The sequence below is a fragment of the Callorhinus ursinus genome, unplaced genomic scaffold, assembly GCF_003265705.2.
Source record: "Callorhinus ursinus isolate GAN/ISIS: 27379988/994484 unplaced genomic scaffold, GSC_fseal_2.0 scaffold7, whole genome shotgun sequence".
In the NCBI taxonomy this organism is placed as follows: Eukaryota; Metazoa; Chordata; class Mammalia; order Carnivora; family Otariidae; genus Callorhinus; species Callorhinus ursinus.
Window position 1 is genome coordinate 75,646,318 of NW_027397069.1, and position 26,371 is coordinate 75,672,688.

Consider the following 26,371-nt stretch of genomic DNA (forward strand, 5'->3'; position numbering starts at 1 on the left):
TTTTATTATTATTTTTTTAAAGATTTGATTTATTTGACAGGGAGAGACACAGTGAGAGAGGGAACACAAGCAGGGGGAGTGGGAGAGGGAGAAGCAGGCTTCCCACCAAGCAGGGAGCCCGATGCAGGGCTCGATCCCAGGAGCCTGGGATCATGACCTGAGCCGAAGGCAGACGCTTAACGACTGAGCCACCTAGGCACCCCTATTTTTACTGATTTTAAAATCAACTTGTCAATTAAAAAAATTCTGCTGGGCTTTTGATTGAAATTGCCTTGAGTGTACAGGTCATTCTGGGGAATATTGACATCTTTACAATACTGACTTTTCCATTCCATGAATGTGGTGTATCTCTCCCATTTACTTAAAAATACTTGTAAGTAATAGTCATTAAACCGCTTGCCATATTAACATGCCTTTCCTTTCAGTTTGCCCACAACAAAGTTCTTGATGTTCATCCTTAGTCTTTACACTGCATTTAGTGTAAAAGTTCCTTTGTTGATTATTGTATTGATTCCTTTTCTCTCTGTTAGTAATAAAGTGTTTCCATTTGCTATATTGGTTGGGATCATTAAAATATTTTAGGGTTTGGGGGACTGGAATCAAAGACAATATAAAACATCTTGTTTTTGGCCCCACAGCTTAGTTCGGTGATTTGTAAAGCATTTTCAGTTTGTTTTGGACTGTTAACCATTCATGCTAAAGCTGTAATTCATGTTACATCTGTTTTACAGCACTGCCAATTTGCTCCTTCAGTGACTTTTTGGTCTTGTTCCTCTCGCTTAAGAGAATGCTTGCTCCCCACATCACAGGCCTTGTTCCATTTTATTCACCTTTTGCTAAGATGTTATCTTCTCAGAGAAGTAGTTTTATCTTCATATAGTCATCCCCTCTGCAGCGTCACTGATACTCTCCTCTCCCAGTTTATTTTTTGTCATAGCATTTACTGTTTTAATTTGTATGTCTTTCTCTGCAGTAGAATGTAAGTTCAATGAGGGCAAGGGCTTTGTCTTGTTCAACACTATAGTCCTAGCACCTATGTTCTTTTTTTAATTAAATTTACTTTAAGTCCAGTATAGTTAACATACAGTGTTATAATAGTTTCATGTGTACCGTATAGTATTCAACAATTGTGTATCTTACTCAGTGTTCATCAAAATAAGTGTGCTCTTAGTCCCCTTCACCTATTTCACCCATTCACACCCCTCCACCCCAACCATCTCTTTGTTCTCTGTAGTCTGCTATTTGGTTTGTCTCTTTTTTTCCCTTTGTTTTGTTTCTTAAATTCCACATATGAGCGAAATCATATGGTATTTGTCTTTCTCTGACTTAACTTTGCTTAGCATTATACTCTCTTAGCGCCTGTAGTCTCTTTGCTGGCCACAAAGTAAGCTAATAATAGTTATTTAATGAAGGAAGGAAGGAAATAAAGCAAGAGGCAAGGCATGTGGTTAGTATTTTTTCCACTGCAGGCTTTGATTAATTGGTATTTTTTTAAAGTTACATCCAGGCATTGGGAAATACTTATGTCCTACAGGTAGCTTTTGGAATAATTTAAAAACAGTTCTGAGGGAATGGACAAGGTGTTGAACATTGTATTATCTGTCACTTCACAGTCATAAACATGTTGGATTTTCATAGCACTGTTCCATTTTTCAGATGAGAAAACTGGCTGAGAGATGTTAAGTAATTTGTGTAAGATTGCACAACTAATAAATGGTGGATTTTAATCTGACACCATATCCCTTGCTTTTCATTTTGTGCTACAGGTGGAATTTTTTATAGACTGTTCTTGCTCCGAACTTTGTTTTTAGTTAAACCTTTTAATGGAACTCAGGATGCTCTTTCCCTGTTTGAATAGTTGGTATCAGCTGAAATGTAACTTCATGTAGAGGAATTTCCTCACTGCCTTATCTAAAGTGGGCTCCCTCTGTTAATTCTTTCTGGCAGCATTGTGTTTTTCCTTCTTAGCTCTTAAAATTATTTGTTTACTCATTCTTTTTCATTTGTTTGTTCTGGTCTTTTAGAACACTTCAGGGATGGTTTTGTTTACTCTGATTCTCTAGCCCCAAGTACGGTCTTCTTGGTACATTTTGGGTAATCAAATATTTATTGACAGACTGACTGAATCTCAGATATCAAGGATAATACAGGTGATTTATAGGATTGGTATCATAGGGATTTTGAACTACACAGGAATTGAGTAGGCATAATGCTAGCTGTTCACTACTTAAATTTCTCTCTCTAGCTTTTCTTTTTTTTTCTTTTCTTAAAGATTTTTTTTTTAATTATTTGACACAGAGGGGCGGGGAGCACAAGCGGGGGAGCAGCAGGCAGAGGGAGAAGCACGTTCCCCGCTGAGCAAGGAGCCCAATATGGGGCTCGATCTTAGGACCTTGGGATCACAATCCCAGCCGAAGGCAGCAGCTTAACCGACTGAGCCACCTAGGCACCCCTGTTCTGTTTTTTTTTTTTTTCCTACAGACCATTATAGGTTAAATTAAATCAAGATACAGTGTTTTTACCAATTGCTAACTGATACCCTAAAAATGATGTTGGGGTTGTTTCCGTAGAAGCAGAAAAATGTATTTTTCAATTTTTTTTTTTAAGATTTATTTTATTTGAGAGAGAGAGTGTGCACGAGCAGGGGGAGAGGGGCTGAGTGAGAGGGAGAAGCGGACTCCCTGCTGAGTGCAGAGCCCCACATGGGGCTCATTCCAGAACCCCGAGATCATGGCAGGAGCTGAAGTCAGACGCTCAACCAACTCAACCACCAGGTGCCTCATGTGTTTCAATTTTAGTTAGAAAAAGACATTTTCGCTTTTTTTTTTTTTAAAGATTTTATTTATTTATTTGAGAGAGAGAGAATGAGAGACAGAGTGTGAGAGGGAGGAGGGTCAGAGGGAGAAGCAGACTCCCCTCTGAGAAGGGAGCCCGATGTGGGACTCCATCCTGGTACTCCAGGATCATGACCTGAGCCAAAGGCAGTGGCTTAACCAACTGAGCCACCTAGGCGCCCGACATTTTCGCTTTAAAACAACCCTTTAATGTTACTATATATGGTGTCTACATTCATTAATTGTTAGCATTTTGACACATGTTTTATTTCACCATATACATACAGTTTTGGATTTTTTGTTTTTTTGGCTAATTCTTTTGAGAGTCAGGTACAGACGTCATACTTTATCCCTGAATACAGTACTTGATATGCATCTGTTAAGAATATTTTCTTAAAAGTTATAACTGTTATCCTGAAGAAATCTAACATTTATTCAATATAGACATACCTTGGAGATACTGCAGATTCAGATCTAGACCAGTGCTGTAAAGTGAATGTCACAATAAAGTGTGTCAAATGAATTCTTTGGTTTCCCAGTACATACAAGTTATATTCACACCTGTAAATTATAGTTCATTAAGTGTGAAATAGCATTATGTTTAAAAGAATGTGCATGCCTTAATTAAAAAAATACTGATCAGGTTGGTAGTTGCTGAAGGTTGGGGTGGTTGTGGCAATTTCTTAAAATAAGATGATACTGAAATTTGCCGCATGAATAGTCTTCCTTGCAGGCAAGATTTTTCTATAGCATGTGGTGCTGTTTGATACCATTTTACCCACAGTAGAACTTCTTTCAAAATTGGGAGTCATTTCTCTCAAACCCTGCTGATGTGTTACCAACTGCATTTATGTAATATGCTAAGTTCCTTGTCATTTCAACAGTCTTCACAGCATCTTCACCAGGAGTAGAGTCCATCTCCAGAAACCACTTTCTTTACACCTCATTCGTTAGTTTTATCATGGGATTGCATCAGTGTGGTCCCATCTTCAGGCCCCGCTTCTAGTTTGCTTGCTGTTTCCACCACATCTGCATTTACTTCCCCCACTGATGTCTTGAACCCCTCAGCGGAAAGGCATCCATGAGGGTTAGGTTGGAATCAACTTCTTCCAAACTCCTGTTAGTGTTGATAGTTAGACCTCTTCCCGTGCTTCCCATGAAGCACAGATGTTCTTAATGGTATCTAGAATGGTGAATCCTTTCTAGAAGTTTCTCATTCTGCTTTGCCCAGATGTATCAGAGGAATCACTGTCTAAGGCAGCTATAGCCTTATGAAATGTATTTATTAAATAATAAGACCTGAAAGTTGAAATTGCTCCTTGATCTGTGGGGCTGCAGGATGGATGTTGTGTCAGCAGGCATGAAAACAACATTAATCTTGTTGTATATCGCCATCACACCTCTTGGGTGACCAGGCACATTGTCAAGGAGCAGCAGTATTTTGAAAGGAATCTTTTTTTACTGATCAGTAGATCTCAGCAGTGGGCTTAGAATATTCAGTCGTGTTGTAAGTAGATGTGCTGTCATCCAGCCTTTGTTGTTCTATGTGTAGAGCACAGGCAGAGTGGATTGAACATAATTTTTAAGGGCCCTAGGATTTTCAGAATGGTCGGTGAGCATTGGCTTCATCTTCAGGTCACCAGGCTGCGTTAGCCCCTTACAAGATAGTCGGCCTGTCCTTTGAATCCAGGCATTGACTTCTTTTTTTTTTTTTTTTTATAGATTTTATTTATTTATTCATGAGAGACAGAGAGGCAGAGAGAGAAGCAGGCTCCCAAGGAGCAGGGAGCCCGATGCGGGACTCGATCCCAGGACCCTGGGATCATGACCTGAGCCGAAGGCAGATGCTTAACCATCTGAGCCACCCAGGCGCCCCAGGCATTGACTTCTCATCTATGGCTGTGAATGTCCTAGATGGCATCTTCTAGTACAAGGTTATTTAATCTACATTAAAAAATCTGTGGTTTAGTGTACCCACTTTAATTATCTAAGCTAGATCTTCTGGGTAACTTAATAAAGCTTCTTCATTAGCACTTGCTGCTTCACCTTGTACTTTTATGTTATAGAGATGGCTTTTTTCCTTAAACCTGATGACTGAGCCTTGGCTAGTTTCAAACTTTTTTCTGCAGCTTCCTCACCTCTCTCTGCCTTTATAGAATCCAGGAGAGTTAAGGCCTTGCTCTAGATGAGGTTTTGGGTTAAGGGACTGTTGTGGCTGGTTTGATATTCTATCGAGACCACTGAAACATCCTCCATATCGGCAGTAATCACTAATTTTTTTTAAGGATTTTATTTATTTGAGAGAGAGATAGGGAGAGCATGAGCAGGGGGTAGAGGGAAAACCAGGTTTCTTGTTGAGCGGGGAGCCTAATGCGGGGCTTAGTCCCAGGACCCAGGGATCATGACCTGAGCCAAGGGCAGACTCTTAAGTGACTGAGCAACTCAGGCGCCTCTGTAATGTTTTGTTTTCTCATTTGTGTGTTCACTAGAGTAGCACTTCAAGGACTTTTCCTTTGCAGTCACAACTTGGCTCATGTTTGGTGCAAGAAGCCCTAGCTTTCAGCCTGTCTCAGCTTTTTGGCATACCTTCCTCACTAAGTTTAATCATTTCTAGCTTTTTATTTATAGTGAGAGAGGTACAAGTTTACCTTTGACTTGAACACATAGAGACCATTGAAGGGTAGTTTATTGGCCTAATTTCAATATTGTTGTGTCTCAGGGAGTAGGGAAACACCCAAGGAGAGGGAGAGATAGAGGAACATCTGGTCAGCGGAACAGGAAGAGCACACATAACTTTTAGTGAGTAAGTTTGCGGTCTTACATGGATGTGGTTCATGTCACCCCCCTAAACAATTACAAAAGTGACATCAAAGATCACTGATAATAGGTGACCCTAACAAACATAATAATGAAAAAGTTTGACATTCTCTGACAGTTACTAAGATGTGACAGAGACACAAAATGAACAAATACTATTGAAAAAAAATGATGCCAATAGATTTGCTCAATGCAGGGTTCCCAAAACCCTTCTATTTCTATTTCTTTTTTAACCCTTCTATTTCTAAAAAAAAAACTGCAGTATCTGTGAAACCCAGTAAATCAAAGTACAATAAAGTGAGATATGTCTATATGTTATCTAATATACAGTCTATATTTAAATTTCTCCTATTCCTTAGTAGTGTCCTTTATAACTGTTTGTAATCTATTCAAAGATCACACATTGAATTTAGTTGTTATGGCTGTAATTTCCTTTTATCTTACGTTTCCCAAATGACAAAAATGTTGGTGTTGTGATATTGACATTTTTGAAGAGTCCAGGACAAGTGTTTTTCAGAATTTCTTCATTTTGGATTTGTTTTCCTCTTAGGCTTTTGAGGGTTTATACTTATTAAACTCTTAGCTTTGTAGGAGTGAAGATTCCAAGACACTTTATTTTAGACTCTTGCCTTTACATCACTAACCTACTTTGGGATTAATTTATTTGTGATAAATAGAAGAATTTCTCCTTATTACTAAGCATCTTTTTTTTTTTTTAAAGATTTTATTTATTTCACAGAGACAGCGAGAGAGGGAACACAAGCAGGGGGAGAGGGAGAAGGAGAGGGAGAAGCAGGCTTCCCGCCGAGCAGGGAGCCCGATGTGGGGCTCGATCCCAGGACCCTGGGATCATCTGACTCGAAGGCAGGTGCTTAATGACTGAGCCACCCAGGTGCCCAGCATCCTTTTCTTTTTATTAAGTTTACCTGACTGTTATATTGTGAGTCTTTTTGATATTATTAAAAATACATGGTTTGTTACAGCTATGCCGGACTTTATTCCTTTTTTGGACAATAGACATTCTATTATTAGACATTTAGGTTGTTGCCCTTTTTTGCTGTAATAACTAACCTTGTGGCAAACATTATGGACCATAAATGTTTGGTTGTTCTTTGTTTCCTGAGTATAGATTTTTTTTTTTCTTAAGTTTTAAAAATTTTTTAAGTGATGTCTACACTCAGTGTAGGGCTTGAACTCAGATCCTCAAAATCAAGAGTTGCATGCTCCATTGACAGAGCCAGGTAGGCGCCCCCCCCAGGTATAGATTTTTATGGGGCAAATGTATTCTGGAATTTCCATGGAAAAAGTTTAAAAAGATGGTTCCCCCCCTTTTTTTTTAAAGTTTTATTTATTTAAGTGGTCTCTGTACCTATCATGGAGCTCGAACTCACAGCCCCAAGACCAAGAGTTACACACTCCTCCAACTGATCCAGCCAGGCACCTCTTAAATGGTTCCTTTTTAAACCAATTGAAGTTTGGTAACCCAAACGTTATTAGAAAATCAAAGATTCATGAGGGCAAGATTAATTATAAAGAATAACTTTGAAGGAAACCTCTTAATCTGTGTTACATGATGTAGCTCAAATCCTTGCTGTGCATAGCATTACTTTATTTGCTAATTACTTGTTGCTTTTATTTTTCTTTTTGGGAGAAAAGAATGTTTTGCTTCTGATACCACTTCAGAGTCTTAAGTTACAGTTCTGTGCTTTCTTTTGATTCATGAGAGACACATTTTTTAGGTTGACAGCTAGATATTTAAATAATCTTTTGTTGGTAATCAGAGACAGACTAAATCTTTTTTTTTTTTTTAATGTATTGGCAAAGATTTAAAAATACTCAGTGAGTGAAAGTGAAATTACTTGAGTATTTTATAACTCCTAGCGCTGATGGAAATTGGTTACTCTTTCTGGGAGGGATTTAGTTACTGAGTATAAAAACCTTAAGATTCTTTGACTGTTGGAGGTATATTTTAAGTAAGTATTTTGACTCAAAGTTTTGGTATATCACTATATGTGGTTTATCACTTTATTTCTAATAACAAAATATTGGCCAAATCTGAATTTCTTAATAGAGAATTGATTAAGTAGATCATATTTATAGTAGATTAGTATGTAGTTATTTTGTGAAGAATATTTCATGACACCAGGAAATGCAATACTCATGAAAAAAATTTCTTTATTATAATTTTTAAAGTAATCTCTATGGGGCTCGAACTCATGACCCTGAGATCAAGAGTCACATGCTCAAATGACTGAGCCAGCCATGGGCCCTGAAAAAAATTTTTTACTTTAATTTTATTTTAATTTTTATTATTTTTTAAAGATTTTATTTATTTGACACAGAGAGACAGCTAGAGAGGGAACACAAGCAGGGGGAGCGGGAGAGGGAGAAGCAGGCTTCCCACGGAGCAGGGAGCCCAATGTGGGACTCGATCCCAGGACTCTGGGATCATGACCTGAGCTGAAGGCAGGCACTTAACGACTGAGCCACCCAGTCGCCTCCCTGAAAAAATTTTTTTAAAGGGTGTATATACCACAGAGGCAGTAGACTAGTAGTTGCCAGAGGTTCAGGGAAATGGGGAATTGATAGCTAATGAGTTTGGGGTTTCTTTCTGGGGTGGTGAAGATGTTCTGGCATTAGATCATAGTGATGGTTATACATACTGAAGCCCATTGAACTCTGTACTTTAAAATGGTCAATTTTATGGTGTGTGAGTTATATCTCAATGAAATACAAACTAAAATTGCAGACCCCACATCTGTTTATGGCAGAGCATTGGCTATGCATCTATGCTAATAGCTGCTCAAAAATTTATAAATAAATTTAGTATATAAATAAATGTGTGTATTTATATTCTATAAATAAAACAGTGTAGCAAATTGTTACAAAACTCTTGTTACTTCCAAGAGTCCTTTTCCAGGTGAGTAACACAGGACTTGTCTTAATTTCTCCAGCAATTAGTTGAGACAACACAATGAAGTGCTTACTACCAAGTGAAGCTGAACTGACCCCAGTGGTGTGTGCAAAGGGTTGGTGGAGTAGAGGGTAGAGTGTCAGTTTTAAAAGTTTCCTCTACCTGGAAGATACCAGAATTTAGGACCCCATGAAGGAAGGAAACTTAGATGGTTTATATTCAACGTAAACCACATTGTTTGTACAGTTTTGGCACAGAAAACAGCCTTATCTTTTAGGGTGGTGGCATAGCCATTTTAGGCCTATTTTTTTAACTCTTTTTTGTATACAAGTGATTGTTCCATTAATAATTTTTTTTATAACTTTCCTATTTTATACTCCTTCAAAAAGATTACTTTTCCATCATTTTGTTTGCTTCATCACATCTTTCCATTAAATGGGATTCTTTTATTCAGAAGAAATATTTCTTTTTTTTTAAATTTATTTGACAGAGAGACACACAGCGAGAGAGGGAACACAAGCAGAGGGAGTGAGAGAGGGAGAAGCAGGCTTCCTGCTGAGCAGGGAGCCTGATGCGGGGCTTGATCCCAGGACCCTGGGGTCATGACTTGAGCCGAAGGCAGACGCTTAACGACTGAGCCACCTAGGTGCTCCACAGAAGAAATATTTCCTTAATAAAAACAGTATTGTAATATTGCTTTTGCTTATATAAATAGGAAACACAAGAGTTATCTAAGCATACCTGCTGATGGTGGAAGTATAAATTGCTCTTTAATCTTTCCAGAAAAGCACCCTTAAGCCTTATAATATGGTCAGTGTCAATTGGGTCCAATTTTGGTTTTATACTTTCTTTTTTGAGAAGTCTTAATTATTTGTAAGATATTTTATTATTTCTTAGAGGTCCTCAAAAGAACAAAAAGAATATTTAAACTTACTTTTTTTTCTTAAAATTTACCATATGGGTCCATTGGGTAGTTTTTTTTTTTTTTTTTAAAGATTTTATTTATTTGACAGAGAGAGACACAGCGAGAGAGGGAACACAAGCAGGGGGAGAGAGAGAGGGAGAAGCAGGCTCCCAAGGAGCAGGGAGCCCGATGCGGGACTCGATCCCAGGACCCTGGGATCATGACCTGAGCCGAAGGCAGGTGCTTAACGACTGAGCCACCCAGGTGCCCCTCCATTGGGTAGTTTTATAATCTAAGATAATATCAGGTCCTAGTCATTTTATTTTTCCTCTATCATAAAACATCTTATTTCATCATTCTAAGAATTATTTTATCATTATTCTTCAATTCTCAACTATATTAAAGACTAAAATTGAAAAATCCTGCAAAATGGTATATATCTACAAGGATTATGTAGCAGTGAAACAAACTGTCATCATTACATAATCATTTTTTAATTCCATACAGAAGATGTTGCATCATTTTTTAAGCCATTATGTTTTTAGTACTGTATATATAATACCTTGTTCTCACCCTTCTGCTTCTAAAGAGATATTTGAACAAGTGAGAAAGGTCAGTCAAAAATATCTTAAGTCTTTATGTACCATTTCAGAAAACATGGAAACCTTAAATGTCCACCAATATCTATGGTTAAAAAATTATGGTGCATTACATACGTCTGAAATGGTGCCATTTTTTAATTTTAATTTTTATTTATTTTTTTTGTGCCATTTTTTTATTGAGTGATAACAGGATTTCTGAAGAAAGCATGGATAGGTGATTCATTTTATGTAAAATTATGTATATCTAGCAGAAAGGAAAATCTGAAGAGATGTTTATGGAATATGATCAGAGATCCCTTCCAAATGATAGGATTTCACAGGACTGACTGACTTACATGAAAGTTACTATGGACAAGTATCAATATTACAACCAAACTAATGATTGGTTAATTTGGGGGCAAAGGGAGGAGAAGAAAAACTGTACAGATAACAACTCCAGATTTTAACATTAATGGTTGACCAATTTGATTTGCTTCCTTTTAGTCTTTTTTTCTATGAAGTATTTTCCTACATTTATAAAAAGTAAATAAGTAATTGTACCTATACACAGAATTTAAATTAGGTTTTAAAAACCTTTTTTAGGGGCACCTGGGTGGCTCAAGTTGGTTAAGCATCCAACTCTTTTTTTTTTTTAAATCTTTTTTTTTAAGATTTATTTATTTCACAGAGAGAGATACAGCGAGAGAGGGAACACAAGCAGGGGGAGTGGGAGGGGGAGAAGCAGGCTTCCCGCGGAGCAGGGAGCCTGATGCGGGGCTTGAATCAGGACCCTGGGATCATGACCTGAGCCGAAGGCAGATGCGTAACAACTGAGCCACCCTGGCGCCCCAAGCATTCAATTCTTGAATTCAGTTTAGGTCATGATCTCATGGGTTATGAGATTGAGCCCCTGCATTGGGTTCTAGCTCCAAGCTTAGTGGGGAGTCTGCTTGAGATTGTCTGTCTCCCTCTCCCCCTGCCCCTCCCCTCACTCACATGCGCTCTCTTTTTCAGATAAATCTTTAAAAAAAAAAAACACCTTTTTTTTTAACGACAGAGATCAAAGTGAAATAAACAAGAAGTGTGAGATAATGGACAAGGGGGAATTTTTACAGGGAGTGGTGCATACAGTGAAACCATAAGTGTTCACATTTTAGCATATAACCCAACCAAAAAAAAATAAATGAGAGAGTCCCTTAAGGGCTTCTCTTGAACACTACATATGGTCTCTTTGTTTTATGTAATATGGTGAATGTGGTTGTGGCTGACTGATCTTTCCTCACTTATTCATGTATCTCCTTAGAAATGAAATTCCAGGAACAAGGTATAAATATATAACATTTGTTTGTATTGCTCAAGTTTTGTCTCAGAGGGCTGTATTCACCCCCATGTCTTAAGTATGTCTGGTGGCCCATATTCATATGTTGAAAACTGAAAATTTATAGTTACAAACTCAACATTATTTGAGAGTATAGTAGAGATGTCATTATATTCTCTAATTTTGTTCATTTCCTTGACTTCATAAAATTAATCTTGTCAATTCTAAGTAATTCTGTCATGTTCTGAGTGTGATTTACTTAGTATGTTTTCCTTCTTGAGTCTCCTTTTCTGATTTTTCTCTTGGGGGATAGTGACCTTCTGGTATTGAAGTGGAGGGGTGAGTTTTTCTTTGTTGGCCTCTGCTGAGGAGTTCTTATCTGGTCCTATTATTATTTTGATGTTTGTGGTCCTGCTGTGGCTTCCATTGGGTAAGTGGTCAATGTAGTGCATCTTCTTCTGTTTGTCCTTGGGCCTCTTTGGGTCCTCCTATGGGTTCAGGAACTCTCAGCTATTTTCTTCTACTTCATTGGGTTGCATGTGATCTTTGAGGCTATATTTACTCAGTCTTGACCACACTTCAATTTTTAGATGTTGGATATGAGTTATCACCTTTGAAATTGAGGCTTGTAAGGCTCTTTTCTTTTGGGTTTCCACTCAGTTTATCTGAGGTTTCTATAATCCCCTTGTGTCCACCACCCCAAGGTATTCCACACCTGCTTCTGTTGCCTTTTCTGTCTAAAATGTCTTTACTAGTGGGGTGCCTGGGTGGCTCATTCGGTTGAGCGTCTGCCTTCAGCTCAGGTCATGATCCTAGGGGCCTAGGATTGAGCCCCACATGGAGCTCCCTGCTCAGTGGGGAGCCTGCTTCTCCCTCTCCCTCTGCCATTCATTCCACTTGTGCTCTCTGGCTTTATCTCTCTGTCAAATAAATAAATAAAATCTTTAAAAAATATATTTAAAATGTCTTTACTAGCCCAGGAGTCATTTTTTTTAATAAAGATTTTATTTTTAAGTAACCTTTATACCCAACATGGGGCTCAAACTCAAAACCCTCAGATCAAGAGTTGCATGCTCCACCAACTGAGCCAGCCAGGTGCCCCCACCAAAGGAATCATTTTTAATAATCATTTTTCTTTCTCGCTCTCCTTTTTTAAAAAAGATTTTATTTATTTGGGAGGGCAAAAGAACGCGGGAAAGCAAGGGGAGGAGTAGAGAAAGGAACAAGCACACTCCACCCTGAGTGTGGAGCCCGTCGTGGGGTTCAGTACCATGACCCTGAGGTCATGACCTGAGCTGAAATCAAGAGTCCAGTGCTTAACCGACTGAGCCACCCAGGTACCCCAGTAATCATTTTTTTTTTTTAAAGATTTTTATTTTATTTATTTGACAGAGACACAGCAAGAGAGGGAACACAAGCAGAGGGAGTGGGAGAGGGAGAAGCAGGCTTCCCGCTGAGCAGGGAGCCCCATGCGGGGCTCGATCCCAGGACACTGGGATCATAACCTGAGCCGAAGGCAGACGCTTAACGACTGAGCCACCCGGGCGCCCCCCCGCCCCCCTGGTAATCATTTTTAATAGCAGTTTAGGATTTAAAAGTCTGTTATTCTCAGGATCTTCATTTATTTGTAAAGGGAAGCTTTTGGAATCCAGAAAACCCCTTCACCTCTTAGCCCTTGTGTTAATGCACAGATTTACTACTGCAATAGTTATTACTATTATTTGCATAGTGAGAGACTGATAGCAAGGGAAAAGAAATTTTAACTTAGGCAAAGATCTTTTATTTTTGGTTAGGCTTACGTAGTTCCAAAAAGTAAACATAATTAACAACCAGAGGAGATGCTCTGGTATCAGTAGAAGGGACAAACCATAAGAAAGTTTGATATGGATCTTCATGTACAGATGCCAGTTTGATCCTGTCAAATGAATATGCTATATTTATCTGTGTGTGTGTGAGACAGTTGGGTGGCAGGAGCAGGAACAACCAAAGCCTCTTCTCCACTGGGTTAGGCAGCCAGGCCCTCCAGGGGTATTATTACAGATGACATGAAGGTGATTGTGTTGATAGCAATGATAACAGTCCCAGCTGTGATGATGATATCAGCAACAGTTTGACAGGATCTATAAATCCTTAGGTGCTTCTTTCTCATACAGCTGATCATCCCTGATCCATTCCTTGGACAGGCCACAATATCCTCTTTGACAAAAATGAATCCAGTGCATTCTTTTATCACTGAAAACACATCAGTCTTGGTATTTGCTAATTTGGAAAAATGGTAGAAATACTTTTGCATCATTTTGGAAATGAGTCCAGTCTAAGCTACAAGAAAGTGTATTGTTAAAAAATATACATGGGTACTTTCAGTGGTGGTGGTTTTAAAATTCTGTGCTTGGCTATAAAAGCCTTACAAAGTTAATGAATAATAGCGAGGAAATTTTAATATCAGCATATCATCTGATATCTATTTCATTTCCTTGTTTTGTCTTCCTCAATGAGCTTTCCCATCCTTTTGTTTTACTTAGAAAAGTAGTAAAGAAGGAGCATTTACAAGTCGTATCTTTCATCACCCACTCTTGCTTCCCCCTGCCCCCAACCTCCACCTTGAACGTGTCTGTGTCTTCTGACTCCCCTCCTTCCCTTTTGCTTAGCTGCCTGGCTGCTTGACTGATGTATTTTAGATGTCATTTTAGGGTGTTTTTGTGTTAAGATTTTATTTATTTATTTGCCAGAGAGAGCACGCACAAGCAGGGAGAGGGAGAAGCAGGCTCCTTGCTGAGCAGGGAGCCCAATGCATTTCTCGATCCCAGGACCCTGGGATCATCACCTGACCTGAAGTCAGACGCTTAACCTCCTGAGCCACCCAGGCATCCCTCATTTTAGGTTTTAGAAAGACTTTTCTGAACAAGACTTGGTTAGACACAGGGAGGCTGGGAGGTGGGAATTTGAGGTGGTGGGATATGGGGATGATGATTCCACATAAAACATGAATTAGGTACTCATTCTTTTCCATCATAATTTGTAAAAGTTAACTACAGTGATTATACAGGTTCAAAGATGTTGATTTACTCTGTCTTGAATGGGGCATGCTCTAAAAAGCATTCATCTTTGTCTGACTTAGATGTTTACTTGTATCTGATGCAGTAAATGTTTATTGACTCAAGAGTATATTTATTCTCAAAGAGAGAAATTTCGCATGTATATATCTTGGAATTATTACAAAGAATTTCTAGGGAGATGTTAATTCCAGACACTGTATTAAACTCTTACAATTTTACCTACCCAGGACCCCTCGTCCAGTCATTGTGGAGCCTATGGAGCAGTTTGATGATGAAGATGGCTTGCCGGAGAAACTAATGCAGAAAACCCAACAATATCATAAGTAAGATTTTGTTAAGATATTTTAGATATGTGATATCAAGGATATTATCACATCTGTTATCAAGTATTGTTAGATTCTAAGGTGTTCTGTTCAGTCATATAATCTGGTTAATAGAGTGGCCTGGTCTACATGAATGGTATTCTTTTTTTATATATGGATAGAACATTAACTTAGAATTCTGAGTCTACTTTTATAACTGGGATGGGTGTCTGTAGGTAAAACTAACATATTTGCAAGCATGAATTCAACAAATACTGGAGGGCTTTTGTGCTACGCACTGTTCCACGTGCTGTCAGTGCAACTTTGAGCTGTTTTTGTGTTCCTACTGCTTATATTTCTGGTGGTGGAGTTATACAAGAAATAAGGAACCAAAAATTATAAAACATATATTAGGGGCACCTGGATGACTTAGTCATTAAGCGTCTGCCTTCGGCTCAGGTTATGATCCCAGAGTCCTGGGATCAAGCCCTGCATCGGGCTCCCTGCTTGGCAGGAAGCCTGCTTTTCCCTTTCCCACTCCTCCTGCTTGTGTTCCCTCTCTCACTGTCTCTATCTGTCAAATAAATAAATAAATACATAAATAAAATCTTAAAAAAAATATATATTGTGAGAATTACTATTTAAAAAACTCACTGACATAAGGTGTAAAGGCTTAGATCAAATTGTATGCATATTTAAAGTTGATTAATACTGGCAAATGGTTTTCCAGAAATATACCAATTTACATTCCTTGGTGTATGTATAAAGGTATTTTTCTTCATCATGACGAAAAGATGGATGTATGATTTTAAGATTTGATAGCCTTTGTTCAAAGTGATATTTTCTGCATGTTATTTTAATTAGCGTTCTTTTAGTGCAGTTGAATGTTTTTCTTTGTAGTTGATTTAAATGAGAAATATGAATACTTGTTATATGCCTGGTGCAGGAGATGTGTCAGTGAACAAAATAGGCCAGAAATTCATGCTATGTGGGGGGTGGTAAGGAGGGTAAACAATAACATTAGTAAAACAAATACAGCAGAAAGACTGGGGAAAGTGGATGCTGTGGAGCAGAGTAGTGTGTTCTTTGTACAGGTGGTTTGGGAAGTCTGCCTAGTGGGTGACATTTGATTAACAGCTTGAAGTAGTGGGGAGGAAGAAGCTAGCTATTCAGGATCAGAAGTGGGCTGGAATAGAGAGAATAGTGATCTCAGCAGAGGAAATAGTACCTATAAAGGCCTGGAGGGAACTCTGGCAAGTTCTAGGAACAGTAGAGAGGCCAGTTTACCTGGAGCATAGTGAGTAGGGAGGGGAAATAGTAGGGAGGAGGTAGAGATAGGACCTTGGGAGGACTGTAGATTGTTTTACCTTGCTGGCTATTGAACTGACTTTTGTATTTTGAGTAGTGACTTAATCCTAAATTTAACAGTAGCTTTTTTGGCTCCTGTTTTAAGAATAGATTTGTAAAGAACCAAGGATGGAATTGTGGGGGATAGTAACTTAGGAGCCTGCTGAAATGGAGGTCACAGTGGTGATGGTGAGAAGTGGTCAGATTCTGGCTATAGTTTGAAAGCAGACTTTGGATTTTGCTGATGGATGTGGGATAAAAAGAGTTAAAAGCATGATTATGTGGTTTTTGGCCGAAGTAAGTGGAAATATGGAAATTGCTAATGATCTGGAGAATCTTGTAGGAGGAGCGTTTTTGGGGGAGGAAGTTCAGGAACCTTGTTTTAGACATGTTAAGTTTGAGATGGTTTCCAAAACCCAAGTGGAGATGTCAAATAAGTAGTTGGATTTGCATCTGGAATTTAGATGAGCTTTCTGAGCTACACTTACCACATGTGATAGATAACTATGTCAAAGGATTGAGCCCTGGAATACTCCAGTATATAGAGTTGGGGAAGCATAGAAGGAATTAACAAAGACAAGAGTGGAACAGTCATTGCTGTAGGGGGATCAACTGGCAGTGTGTCCTGGAAGCAAGGGAAGAAAGTATTTTAGGGGAGAAGGATCAGTAGTATAATCAGTTGTAATTCAGAACCATTTTAATTTCTCATACAATGCTATTTTTCAATGACTTACTATGATTTCCTAGTCACTTGACTTTTTTGTTGGTTATAGTTTAGCATTACAAATTTGAACTAGCGCTTTGGATTCAAGAATTAAGAGAACTGGAATTATAAGGGTGTTACAAAAAGTGGAATTTATATGCATATAGAAATATTTATTTATATAATTTAATTACCCAGCAAACCTTACAAGATCTCATATTTCTGGTTTTGCTACTAAAGAGTTATGCTCAGATTGGAATGTTCACAAAGGCTAAGTGCCATGATTCAAATTTAGTTCTAACTCCTCATATCCATATTGTTTCAGTAGTGTTCCCCTTGGAGAAAATGAAGATTTTTTAATATTTGTGATTATAGTCAAAGTCTGATTTAGGAACTACTGGCTAATAAATCTTTCAGAAAAATGAGTAGGTGGTTGATCTCCCCTATTCCTTTCCTTTTTCCAGTGTTTTAAAAAGAAAATGTCTAAGTCTTGTTTTTAAGTACAGAATACCAGATCATGGTTAACTTTGATTTTCCTTATGTACCTCTGAAAATCTGTAAAGCTGTTTCTTGTTATTACATCTTTTCTTCTGTGACAGCCTCACCTTTTATGTCCCAAATTTGTCTCACCTACCCATCTTTCCCTCCCCACCCTAAAATAAAAGTTAAAATTTAGCATTGCAAGGCCTGTATACTTTCATTGCTGGGGTAGGGATTATGTTTTTACTAATATTATTTATTTATTTATTTATTAAAGATTTTATTTATTTGACAGAGATATAGCAAGAGAGGGAACACAAGCAGGGGGAGTGGGAAAGGGAGAAACAGAGCCTGATGTGGGGCTCGATCCCAGGACGCTGGGATCATGAACTGAGCCGAAGGCAGACACTTAACCATTGAGCCACCCAGGCACCACTACTAATATTTTTTAATAGAAGCTATGATAGGCGAGAATAATTGAAAAAATTCTTTGAATTTCAGGTACATTCATAGATCATTATTTTTTTAAAAAATTTTTTGGTCATTTGTTTGCTGAACTTTTATTCATTCATTTAAGAAATAAATGTTAGGGCGCCTGGGTGGCTCAGTTGGTTAAGCGACTGCCTTGGGCTCAGGTCATGATCCTGGAGTCCCGGGATTGAGTCCCGCATTGGGCTCCCTGCTCAGCAGGGAGTCTGCTTCTCCCTCTGACCCTCTTCCCTCTCGTGCTCTCTCTCATTCTCTCTCTCTCAAATAAATAAAAAAAAAGAAAGAAATGTTAAATGTATACAATGTGCCAGATACTGTGCTAGGTTCTTGAGGTACAACAATTAACAGACATATTTATAAGTGAGGCCTTTATTTTTTGGCATAGCCTGTTAACCAGCACATAACACTCAATAAACTGCTTGTATTATCCCTAAAAGTTACTACTTTTAGAAAAAAAAATTAATTCTAGACAATTTAGGGTATATTTGATTCATGTGTTGCAGATTGCCTTATCTAAAATTGTTTGTTCAGTGAAAACCAGCAAGGCCTTATTGAAGGTGATAATTAGGGGAGTGCAGCTTGTAGTATCAGATTGCTTAGGTTCAAGTCCTGGTTCTGTTCTTACTAGCTGGGCATCCTTGGGCAGTTTCTTAAACTCAGGGTTGTTAAAACATGAATTATAATACTGCTATGAGGTAAGTCATTTCGAGTACTTACTTGCCTGACACGGTGACATAAACATTGTAACTGCTTAGTAAATGGTAGTCCTTATTATCTTATTTGTTGTTTTGACTTTTAAACATACATTTCTGTATGTTTTCAAATGTAAACTTAGGGAAAGAGAACAGCCGCCACGTTTTGCTCAACCTGGGACCTTTGAATTTGAGTATGCATCTCGATGGAAGGCTCTTGATGAAATGGAAAAGCAGCAGCGTGAGCAGGTTGATAGAAACATCAGAGAAGCCAAAGAGAAACTGGAAGCAGAAATGGAAGCAGCTAGGCATGAACACCAATTAATGTTAATGAGGCAAGGTAAAAATGGGTTTTCATATAGATATGGTATTTTTTTTTTCTTAAGGCTCGTTCGTATTTCCCATTGATACCTGTTGTTATTTAAATTGCCAGTTAGGAGTTTTGGAGATAGTTGGAACTCTCACTGTATTAGAAATGAAAATCTCCCTTTTCAAAGAGAGAAAAAAAAGCAAAAATACCTTATTAAAATAAGTTTTTGGCGCCTGGGTGGCTCAGTTGGTTGAGTGTCTCTCTCTTTTTTTTTTTTTTTAAGATTTTATTTATTTGACAGAGAGAGAGATAGCGAGAGCAGGAACACAAGCAGGGGGAGTGGGAGAGGGAGAAGCAGGCTTCCCGCTGAGCAGGGAACCCGATGTGGGGCCCAATCCCAAGACCCTGGGATCATGACCTGAGCTTAAAGGCAGACACTTAAAGAATGAGCCACCCAGGTGCCCAAGTGTCTAACTCTTGATCTCAGCTCAGGGTTGTGAGTTCAAGCCCCGCATTGTGAGTTCAAGCTCCGCGTTTAAAAAGAAAAAAAGGGTGCCTGGGTTGCTCAGTTGGTTAAGCATCTGCCTTCAGCTTAGGTCATGATCCCAGGATCCTGAGGTCAAGCCCTGCATCTGGCTCCCTGCTCAGTGGGGAGACTGCTTTTCCCCCTCCCTCTGCCTGCTGCACCCCCTTATTGTGCTTTTTCTGTCAAATAAACAAAATCTTAAAAAAAAAAATTCTACCTACATACATAGTATTGTTGGAGGTTATTAAGGTTGTTAAATTTTGCCTGTAACAAATACTTTATTCTGCTGGCAAAAAGAGAAGCACAGTGGGTAATTCTTGGTGTGTAGATTTGGCATAAAGTCACATATCAAGATTTTGTTGTGGTGTACACCTGACATGTAACACTGTATATTAACTAACTGGAATTAAAATAAAAACTTTTAAAAGATTTTGTTTATTGGAAAGAAGAATTATGACAAATGCTGACTTTAAGATTGTACTGTGTGTCAAAAGAATACAGATGGATATTCTTTGGCACGGGTGAAAAAGATTCATGTGTGCTGACAGATATGGGGATTCATGAAGACTGAATTCTTTGTAGTTGGCAAGAATATTTTAAACATTTGGGACAGAGCCAGCTGAACTTTTAAGAGCAGTCCTAATGGGTGATCATTTATTTTCATATTCACTGGTCAGTGCTCGCTTCGGCAGCACATATATTTTCATATTCACTGGTCAAATACCTATCATTGACAAGGTGCCTAAATATATCTAGAAGCTCACTTCTCCCCTATCCTCTTGCTGGTTTTCTTTTTATGCCTATCTTTCTTTTTGTTTATCTCTTTCCTTTTCTGTTCTTTAATTCTCCAAATAATGTCTTCGTTATTCCTGTCACTCATTTTTTCAACTATTCATAGTAGTTTTGTATTTCTTAAAATAAGCATTTGATTGCTTTCTATTTTACTGTTAATTTTTTTTTTTTTAGTTTAGTGTTTCAGTAAACATTTACCTACCTTCTTTTGGCTACCCCCAGAGATGAAGGCACAGGATGCTTAGCTAGATTTCTTCAGTAGCCTTCTTACTGGACTGTCATTTAATCTTGGTCTGTAAACCATTCTTTTATACTAGAGTCAGTATTCCTTTAAAAAGTGAAAAATACAATCATCATTCATCTTTAAATCCTTTTGATAGATTCTTGATTCCTAAAAGTCTGGGTTGTTTATTTGTTTTTTCTGTTCAGTAAATGGTTATTGAACATTTATGATCAAGTCACTAAATAACTGTGCTGAAACTAAGTTAAAACAAAATCCAGCTCAGCAACTATAGAAACTAGTCAGACATTTCTGGTTTCATTTGGACACTAAACTTAGCAGTTCTGTAAGTTCACTCTTCAAAGAAAATTGAACTCATTTATATTACATATGTTTAAGATAAACTAAATCTCTAGCAGAAAATTTTAAATTGTTTTATAAGATAGGGTTACAGAATCATTGGCTGCTTAGAGATGGAGGAGAGATCTTCAAGGTTATCTAGTCTGGTGGTTTTGTGGCTTTAAAACACATGAGAATTGACTGGGAAATTTTTAAAAATTTAATTTCCTGGGCCCCATGATTACTCTAGTACTTCTGTCCAATATGAATTGTTTTCTGCTCATAGCCTGCTGGGCACTTTGCCACTCTCTACAGTCATGCCATAGTTAGGACATAACATTGATTAAATATGGAAGCATTTGTACTATAAGATATTTGTTGCTAATGATGACAAACTATTATGACAGTCATTACTTCACATATTTTTTAATGTCAGTTGTAGAAGACACAAGTATTTGAGGATATAGTGATGACAAAGAACAACATTTCTTTTGGCCTCATAAAGCTCTTCTGAGCTCTTAGATTTGCTTCATCCCTAAAGCTTGACTTTTGAAGAATAATTTTGCAAAGTTATTTCCCATGAGCTTTTTTTCATTGCTTTTTGTGTGTTTCTTTATAACCCCTGTTAACAATATTTTGGTTTATAATATTAGAAAAGCACATTGTTTAGTGTAGCCTACTCCTTCTGGGTTTACTTCTGCTGAAGTACATCTTGTGTTTATTTTGGCAAAAGTCTGCAGGTGATAAATTTTTTTTTTTTTTAAATTTACAGTTTTACAATTTTACATTTCATACAGCATTTCTAAGGGTTTATTCAGGTCAGCGGGGGGACTTTAGTAATCTTTGTTCTGTGGCTGTGCAGAAACAGAAACAGCTCTTTAGTTGACTTATGGAAATAGAAAACTCAAATAGTACAGAAAAAGTGTCTCCTCCCCTGCCCCCACCTTCTGCTTTCTTGTAGGAGTCACAGTGTTGTCTTCTGTATTTTAACAGTTTCTTTTGTATATCCCTTAATGAAAAGAAAACTTGAATATGTCAGTAGATATGTATATTTATTTATAACCAAAAAATCCCCTATTTATCTTTTTCTGTTCCTTGCTGTTTTACTTTCTACAGAAGATCTGCCTCATTTTTTAAATGGCTGCATGATACTCTGCTAAATGGATATAATTAGTTTAGCTCCTCTTCTGTTGATTGATATCTAGTTCTTTTTCCAGTTAGTAAAAGCAGTGCTTCAATGAATATTTATGTATATACCTTAGCAGAGTTTTGTAAATCTTAATTCTTCATGGATACACCAATATGTTCTAATAATTGTACTTTTGTACTTCACGGATGTTTATTTAATCCTTTCTGGATCCAAATTCCATTATACTATTACAGGTTATTTTTTTCCTCCTCCCTCTGTTTTTGATCATCAGCATAGGAGGCAGTTCCTGAATTTTCTTCATGGTTATTTTTGTATTATCTTTGTTCCTGTAGTTACAAACTTTCAATAGATGAGATTAACTCTGCCATGCATTTTGTTATTACTATCTCCTCTACCACCACTGGAATTTTATGATTATCACTGTTTATGTATGCCTTCGTACTGATAAATCAAGTAGTGGAAGTATATTGCCTTTAAATATCTTTTGGTCCTGATTACTGAAGGAAAAAAACCCCAAGGAAATAGGCATAATTTATTCCTCCATTCTCTTTTCCTCTCAACTTTTTTTTTTTTTTTAAGATTTTATTTATTTATTTGACAAAGAGAGACAGCAAGAGAGGGAACCCAAGCAGGGTGTGTGTGTGAGAGGGAGAAGCAGGCTTCCCACTGAGCAGGGAGCCAGATGCGGGGCTCAATCCCAGGACCCTGGGATCATGACCTGAGCTGAAGGCAGACGCTTAATGACTGAGCCACGCAGGCACCCCCCTCTCAACTTTTATTTTGCATCTTATTTGTCTACATTTATGACATTAATTTTTTCTTTTTTAGTATAAAAGCTGATTTTGTTTATTTTTCTGCTGTTGCAGAACACTTAAGTTTTACTCTCTTAGTTTTCAATTACACAATACACTGTTATCAACTATAGTCACTACATTATATGTTGAATCCTCAGGTCTTATTATTATAGGTGAAACTTGTTACCCTTTTACCAACCTCTCCGTATTTACCCCACTTGCCAGCCCCTGACAGCCACTTTCTACTTTGTTTCTATGAGTTTGAGTTTTTTAGATTCCACATATAAGTTCTTTGCAGTATTTGTCTTTCTTTGGCATATTTCACTGAGCTTTAATGTCCTCAAGGTTCATCCATGTTCTTGGAAACGTAGGGTTTCATTTTCTTGTGGCTGAACAATATTCGATTGTGTGTGTGTCTGTGTGTATGTATATTATGTCTGTGAGTGTGTATACATATATATGTATGTATACACACCACATCTTTATCCGTTCGCTCGTTGATGGACACTTAGGTTTCCATACGGTCACTGTTGTGAATGTTGGACTGAACATGGAAGTGGACATATCTCTTCAATAGCATGTTTTCATTTCAACTTAATGTTCTTTATGATAATCCTAACACATTTAAATCTTAACCCTATTTTAAATAGATGAGTCATGACTTTTCTGTTCATTTGATTGATGTCTGTCCTCGTGATTTAAGGAAGGGTTCATAAAAACAACATTCCTTGCGTTCTTGTGTCTTCTAAAATATTATCTGTGATCCTTATATTTTAAACTGGTGTTTGAAATTCATTGATTTTTTTCTCCCTTCCTTTCTTAAGTACTTGATAGCATGTTTCATTGTTTTGTAGCATTGAATGTTTCTGTGGGGAAGTCTGAGGTAAGCCTGAATTTTTTCCCGTCTCGTAAGTGACTTGATCTGGATTCTTTCTTCTTAAGTCCAGTAACTTATCCAGGATGTGTTCCCTACCCACCCACCCTCCTGCCCCAAACATTTTGTTAAGATAAATTTTTTTTCTTTTCTTTTTCTTTTTAAGTAGGCTCCACACCCAGAATGGAGCCCAATATAGGGCATGAACTCACAACTCCAAGATCAAGACTTGAGCCAAGATCAGAAGTCAGATGCTTAACCAAATGAGCCACCCAGGCACCCCTTGTTAAGAGAAATTGTAAACATAATGTTGAAGGAATTTTAAGGTGTTCACTATTTAGATTCTAACATTTTACTCTTCTTTATTATATCTTTACATCTTTTCATTCTTGTATTTAAGATACATCTTGTTGTGGGGTGCCCGGGTGGCTTGGTTGTTAAGCGTCTGCCTTCAGCTCAGGTCATGATCCCAGGGTCCTGGGATCGGGCCCCGTGTCAGGCTCCCTGCTCGGTGGGAAGCCTGCTTCTCCCTCTCCCACTCCCCCTGCTTGTGTTCCCTCTCTCACTGTCTCTCTCTGTCAAATAAATAAAAATCTTTAATAAAAAAAAGATACATCTTGTTGTAACAGTATAGTGTTTCAACTTTTCTTTGGGACTAAATATGCCCTTAAAATCTGTAGCCACCTGGGTGGCTCAGTTGGTTAAGCGTCTGCCTTCAGCTCAGGTCATGATCCCAAGGTCCTGGGATCGAGTTTGACATTGGGCCCGCTGCTCAGCAGGGAACCTGCTTCTCCCTCTCCCTCTGCCTGCTGCTCCCCCCTGCTTGTGCACTCTCTCTCTGTCAAATAACTAAACAAAATGTTTAAAAAATGTAGATTCAGTGCCTGTATTTCTGGAAAATAGACTGTTAGATCAGAGAGTATACATTCAGGTTTCATGTCTTGAAGGATATTAAATTGAGAAAACACAGTCCCGATCAAACTTTAAATTTGTCTGTATTCCCCTTTATTCCCTTATATTCCCATATATTTATATTATATAGATGTAATTTTATGTTCTTTGTTATTAAATTAGGAAAGCATTTTCAAATGTTTTTTGGTCTAGTAATAAGTAGTGCTGCAGCTGATGTCTTTATGTGTATGGACGGATGCCTTTGGATTATATTTTTAAGAAAAATCTCTGACTGATTTACTGGATCAAAGGTTGAAAACACTTCAGCTATATATAGCTGTGTGTGTATATATATATATATATAGCTGTATATATATATAATATAGCTATATATATGTATGTGTATGTATGTATTTTTTTCGTAATTTATTCCCCTCAGAAGGATATTACTATGGCAGTGTACAAATATGTAAGCTTTGTTGAAATTTCAGGAACCTTGGATATTAGCAACTTAAATAATTTAGTAAATGTAAAATGGTAGTTTTGCTTTAAGTTGATAGTGCTCTTACTTAAATTGCATAATGTGCTTATCTGTTAACTTTATTGTTGGATTCTTTGGGCTAAATAACCACTGTTAACAGATCGGGAAATACTATCTGAGAGGTTAAAGCAGTTTTCTCAACTGGCACAGCTTAAAGGGAGAAAATCTAGTTGCCAGAAAACAAATGTTTATGTTTTTTTCTTACTCCTTTTTGTGGAAGAAAATGTAATGCACATTTTACATCATTATATATGGTAATTTGTCCCTGATTTAATAGCAGCTAACCTGCAAAACCATGACAGAATTGTTACAGGATATACTGGATAGACTTTCTTGGATAATTAATGATCGTAGTACACTTTCCACATTTTAGCTTATCGAAGCATTTCCCCTTAGGAATATAAGTAGATACATATTTTTGGTATCTACTATGTTTCTCCAACTAAAGTAATTATCTGATAGTTGTATGGTTCTCAATGTTTGTACAGTGAAGTCAAATAGGGTGCTTTAAAAAAAAAATACCGATGTCTACATCCCAAGAGATTTTGATTTAATTCGTCTGGTTAAAAGGTACTTAAGTAGTTTTCATGAGCAGTTAAGGTTGACAACTAATTGTCTCAATGTTTGAAATCATTGTAGTAGTTTTTGATGGTTTTTAAGGTAGCTAAGTGTTTTCACGCATCTTGTTGGAATCCCCTGGTCACTACCTTACCCTAGCTGGATGGTTATAATACATTTGTAATCTGTCTGAATCTTTTTTTTTTGACATAAGTAATATATAATTCAGCTGTTTTCAGTCCGTAAAATGGGGACGATAATATTTACCTTGTTAGGGTTATGATGCCTATTTTGTTGTGGTTATATTATTATGGTTATTGGCACATAGAATAACTGTAACTGTTAGTATTTTATTATATAAGTTGATAATAGTGATTTATTAAGAAATGTTCAATTGAGGTAATTTATGTTCACATTAGAAATTTCAGATAATGTGATAAGAGAAAGGGCAAATAAAAGCACAACCAGTAATTGTGCCATTAATGTTTTTTAATCCATGTGTGTATACACATTGGTAAGCTTATTACAAAGATTTTTAGCATTTGGGCAAAAGAAATGTGCTTTTTCTAATCTTATACTACTCTGGATCCCCTGCCTGTTCTTGATGATATGGCAATGGTTAGTGACTAGGGGAATTCTCATCTTGTTTAAAATAATCTTGTTAGTATCAGAATTCATCTCCCACCCCCAGGAATTCTCTTACAGCCTTTTTTCATAAGAAACTGACTTTGTGTGGGAGAAATCTTAGGCTAATTTACTGGGAGGGGGATATTCTTTGGAAGTTAAACAGTATCCTGTTATTCTTACTGTTTGTTTTGGTTCTTATGTGCCCTCTGCTCATGTCTCCCAAGGCATCCTTTAGGGCTTTACATTCGTGGCTGAAAAAAATTCTAATTTGAAGGAATGTATATGAAAATATAGCTACCATTTATTCTGTTC

At 37.5% G+C, this 26,371-nt stretch overlaps 1 protein-coding gene across 2 annotated transcripts in view; it reads left to right on the forward strand.

The window, feature by feature from the left end:
- Nucleotides 1–26,371, forward strand: part of PSPC1 (paraspeckle component 1) — a 70,436-nt gene that overhangs the window by 9,388 nt on the left and 34,677 nt on the right. For both annotated transcript variants that reach the window (XM_073894816.1, XM_025875236.2), the window contains exons 3-4: nucleotides 14,652–14,747; nucleotides 18,581–18,777. In XM_073894816.1, the coding sequence (XP_073750917.1) occupies nucleotides 14,652–14,747; nucleotides 18,581–18,777 (293 nt within the window). The remainder of the gene's footprint in view (nucleotides 1–14,651; nucleotides 14,748–18,580; nucleotides 18,778–26,371) is intronic.